This window comes from Oncorhynchus kisutch, linkage group LG4 (genome assembly GCF_002021735.2).
Source record: "Oncorhynchus kisutch isolate 150728-3 linkage group LG4, Okis_V2, whole genome shotgun sequence".
In the NCBI taxonomy this organism is placed as follows: domain Eukaryota; kingdom Metazoa; phylum Chordata; class Actinopteri; order Salmoniformes; family Salmonidae; genus Oncorhynchus; species Oncorhynchus kisutch.
In genome coordinates, this window is record NC_034177.2 from 5,621,145 (window position 1) to 5,626,144 (window position 5,000).

The window sequence follows — 5,000 nt, forward strand, 5'->3', positions numbered from 1 at the left end:
TGGTTGACTCGCCGAATGACTAGTTGACTTGCCGACAGAGTGGGTGACTCGCCGACTGACTGGTTGACTCGCCGACTGACTGGTTGACTCGCCAACAGACTGGTTGACTCGGCGACAGAGTGGTTGACTCGCCGACAGAGTGGTTGACTCGCCGACAGACTTGTTGACTCACCGACTGAGTGGTTGACTCGCCGACAGACTGGTTGACTCGTCGACAGACTGGTTGACTCGCCGACTGAGTGGTTGACTCGCTGACAGATTGGTTGACTCGCCGAATGACTAGTTGACTTGCCGACAGAGTGGGTGACTCGCCGACTGACTGGTTGACTCGCCGACTGACTGGTTGACTCGCCAACAGACTGGTTGACTCGGCGACAGAGTGGTTGACTCGCCGACAGAGTGGTTGACTCGCCGACAGACTTGTTGACTCACCGACTGAGTGGTTGACTCGCCGACAGACTTGTTGATTCACCGACTGAGTGGTTGACTCGCCGACAGAGTGGTTGACTCGCCGACAGAGTGGTTGACTCGCCGACAGACTTGTTGACTCGCCGACAGACTGGGTGACTCGCCGACAGACTGGTTGACTCGCCGACTGACTGTCTGCTGCAGGAATGACTGATGAAGGACTTCCTCTGCTTGGTTCCTTATTAATAACTGGCTGACTGGCTGGCTGTCTGGCTTACCGGCTGGCTGTCTGGCTGAATGTCTGGCTGGTTGTCTGGTAGACAGGTTTTAGTGTTGGCCCACAGTAGCGGAAATCACTGTTTAAACATTAACCTCCCCTCCCCATTACCACTGCCCCCCTCTCGCCCACCTGCCAGGATATTAAAGTATGTTACAGGTATCGGTACACTGAGGAGTGTCACCATTTTGTTGCATGATCTTAGGAAGTCATTGTATTTAGTGTACACAGAGGCCTGTTAATCTGACACTGTTCCCACAGTGTCCAACTGTATGTCCTCTAATGTAAACATTTTGGGAAGCCCATGTCTTAATGTTTGATACAGTATACATCTTCAAGACTATGATGTATGATTCTATTACTGTTTATGTCTGACCCACCTCTCCCTCTCTCTTTCTTCTTTACTCCACTCAGAGATCTTCTTCGGATAGGAGTGACACTGGCAGGCCACCAGAAGAAGATTCTAGGCAGCATTCAGGACATGAGACTACAGATGAACCAAACACTGCCTGTCCAGGTCTGAGATGGACCAACCAGAGAGACAGGACAGGAAGGAGAGGGAACTGTGCCAGAGAGAGAGAGAGAGAGAGAGAGATAGAGAGAGAGAGCCAATGGGAAACCCTAGCTGCCTGACCATCTCAGCCAATCAGATGAAGACAAACCTGGCTTGCAGTGCCTCGAAGGGACTAGACGTTGTTTCTTCTTCTTCTGTCTTCCGCGCCTGTTTCCTGTTGTGTTCTATGTTATTAGTCCCACGTTTTGACAAGATTTAGCTGAATGATTTTTGTATTAAAAAAAAAAACGTTTCTAAAGAGAAGAAACGGAACCCATAATCCCATGCGTGCCTCACTTGGTCCAGTGTGGGGTGATCGTTTGCATGCGCGCGTGTGTTTTCGTGAGGATGGCTGGGACTCAACCCCTCCACCCAACCCATCTCCTTGTATCCTGAACTTGGTCATCCTCCTGTGAAAACCCATCTCCTTGAACCTTGAACCTTGACCCTAACATCTGTCGGACAGCCCCCCTGACGGACATGAAAGTTGGAAGTGGACGAACACTGTTTGAGTATAAAATACCGGAAAAAAAGCTGAAAAAGTGAACAAGCGTTCGCACACAAAAAAATGAAGTGTTTGGACACGATAGATGAAGTCCCTCCCATGCTACAACTTGTTTTAGTGTGTGTCTGTGTGTGTGTGTGTCTGTGTGTGTGTGTGTGTGTGTCTGTGTGTGTGTGTGTGTGTGTGTGTGTGTGTGTATGTGTGTGTGTGTCTGTGTGTGTCTGTGTGTGTGTGTGTGTGTTATTCCCCATCTTCATATTGAAGGTGTACTATTATGCACAAGGCCACTGAGAAGGACGTGGAGGAGAAGTGTAAAGGGTGAAAAATAAGAAGATCACCAGAGGTCAAATGAGAGCATCTGAGATGGCTGCGCTAGTTTGGCCCCAAAAGTCTCCGACCGACCTCTTTCTAAGACGTAGGGGAGAACATTGGCTCATATGCCTCATCAACTGTGTCTGTCCTACTATGATAAATGTTGTCTATTTGTTTTTATCAGCTCTCCATTTACATTTTCTGTTCTATAGTTATTGGGGTTTGTGTTTCAAGATAGTACTTCCTGTTTGGGCTGGTCAGAGTTTAGTACTTCCTGTTTGGGCTGGTCAGAGTTTAGTACTTCCTGTTTGGGCTGGTCAGAGTTTAGTACTTCCTGTTGGCTGGTCAGAGTATAGTACTTCCTGTTGGACACTTTGATGTCGGGGAGCTAGGCGAGGACTGTGGCAACATACCTGACCGACCGGCCTTTTGTGTGTGTGTGTGTGTGTGTGTGTGTGTGTGTGTGTGTGTGTGTGTGTTTATGAATGCGAGAGTGTAACAAGTTACACACACATAATGTACAATGCAGCTTCAGCTATATCCCCACTGTGGAGAATTAGCGCATGAACTGAACAGTGACAAGGAGCAACAATTATATATCGGAAACAGTTACGCTTTATTCTGTGGACAAACTGTTAATGTTTTTATTTTATTAAATACAAAATGTTTGGAAATATACACTATATGCATCCACAATAGAGCAGACACACGTAACTTTCTTTTTACATTTTTCTGGATGTTAAATTAATCCAAAAAAACTCGAGTTAAATTTCTCTACTTCCACCCACTGTATTTATTTCTCTCCCCACTTTGACAACAGGCCATTTGAACTGTGGACTTTATTCAAAAGAATGATGAAGAGGAAACAGAAGTTCCAAGAGGAAATGAATTAATGATTATAAAAAAAAAAAGCATATAAAATTGGATATTGTATTTTTGTTGTTGTTCTAAACAGCCTGTACATGTTTTGTAACAAAAATAAGATAAATAACATGAAAACAAAATGGAGTTTGATCAACTGGGAAAGTGTTATTGTGAGATTGATAATTTGATTCCAAGTGAAATGAGCAGATAGAGAGAGACTATTTAGAGAGAGCAGATAGAGAGAGACTATTTAGAGAGAGCAGATACAGACAGACTATTTGGAGAGAGCAGATAGAGAGAGACTATTTAGAGAGAGCAGATACAGAGAGACTATTTGGAGAGAGCAGATACAGAGAGACTATTTGGAGAGAGCAGATAGAGAGAGACTATTTAGAGAGAGCAGATAGAGAGAGCAGATAGATAGTGAGAGCAGATAGATGGAGAAAGCAGATAGAGAGCAGATGTAGAGAGAGCAGATGTAGAGAGATGACAGAGTGAGAGAGCAGATATATAGAGAGAGCAGATGTAGAGAGAGAACAGATAGAGAGAGCAGATGTAGAGAGAGCGGATAGAGAAATCAGAGAGAGCAGATAGAGAGAGTGGATAGAGAAATCAGAGAGAGAGCAGATAGAGAGAGTGGATAGAGAAAACAGAGAGAGCAGATAGAGTGCAGATAGAGAGAGAGAGCAAGAGATCAGATAGATAGAGAGCAGATAGAAGGAGAGAGCAGATAGATAGAGAGCAGGTAGAGGGAGCAGATAGATAGAGAGCAGGTAGAGGGAGCAGATAGATAGAGAGCAGATAGACGGAGAGAGCAGATGGAGAGAGAGAGCAGATGGAGAGAGAGAGAGCAGATGGAGAGAGAGAGAGCAGCTAGAGAGAGAGCAGCTAGATAGAGAGAGCAGATAGATAGAGAGCAGATCTAGAGAGAGAGAGCAGATAGAGAGAGTAGATTGAGAGAGAGAGCAGATCTAGAGAGAGAGAGCAGATAGAGAGAGTAGATTGAGAGAGATAGCATAGCGAGAGAGAGAGCAGATAGAGAGAGAGCAGAGCGAGAGAGAGAGAGAGAGCAGATAGAGAGCGAGAGCAGATTGGCCCAAGAGTAGATAGATAGATAGATAGATAGATAGATAGATAGATAGATAGATAGATAGATAGATAGATAGATAGATAGATAGATAGATAGATAGATAGATAGATAGATAGATAGATAGATAGATAGATAGATAGATAGATAGATAGATAGATAGATAGATAGATAGATAGATAGATAGATAGATAGATAGATAGATAGATAGATAGATAGTGCAGAGAGAGAGAGAGAGCAGACAGCGAGGGATTGAAGAGGAATAGAAAAAGAGAGAGAGTGCAGAGAGAGAGAGAGAGCAGACAGTGAGGGATTGAAGAGGAATAGAAAAAGAGAGAGAGTGAGGAAGGGAGAAGTAGCGAGTAGTTAGGGACAGCTGCAGTTAGACGTTTTGTGCATAGTTTCGAGCATTTCAAGGGGTTGTAAAAACAGTAGTTACCCTGTGGTTAAACCATTAGAGCTGCTCTAACAACCTCACTCTCCCTTCAAGTGTATGTTTCTGCGTTTCCTGTCAAATTCTAAAGATGGCCGCCAAGGCTAAAAACATTATTTTAGCTGTATCTTCCTTCTGCCCCGATCTTTCATCAAGAGGAGTATATTGTGTAGTTCTATGAAGTTGTCACTACTTGTCTTTCATACACCTTTATCCAAACGAAACTTCAGGAATACCCTAAATGCACCCAACAGACGATGGAGAATTTTCACTGTGTTTGTACATCTCCAAATTGTTCCGTTGTACCAAGCTGTACTTTTACCCCAAGTCCTTCAAAAACAGCACCGTCAACCTACTCACCCTGTACAGCTGTGTGACAGTGACCGCTCTCAATGCAACCTTTAGGTCCAGAGACGGAGGGCCATTAGAGAAACCAACCTTAATTAAAACGATAGGGCCATAAACGGAACTCTGTGTGTGTGCAGCTCGGCGACTGGGCCCTCGTCCACTGCTGTCAGACAAGTGGGCCCTTTCAACCTGATCTCAGGGGTAGACGTAACA

General features: G+C 44.7%; 1 protein-coding gene across 10 annotated transcripts in view; it reads left to right on the forward strand.

Annotated features, from left to right (window-relative positions):
- The window catches only part of ephb3b (eph receptor B3b), a 106,654-nt gene extending 103,595 nt beyond the window's left edge, over nucleotides 1-3,059 (forward strand). For 8 of the 10 annotated variants that reach the window (XM_031822333.1, XM_031822340.1, XM_031822336.1 and 5 more), the window contains one exon: nucleotides 1,100-3,059. In XM_031822333.1, the coding sequence (XP_031678193.1) occupies nucleotides 1,100-1,208 (109 nt within the window). In that variant the 3' untranslated portion in view covers nucleotides 1,209-3,059. The remainder of the gene's footprint in view (nucleotides 1-1,099) is intronic. The other 2 variants (XM_031822337.1, XM_031822339.1) reach the window with 2 other exon arrangements.
- The last annotated feature ends 1,941 nt before the right edge of the window (nucleotides 3,060-5,000 follow it).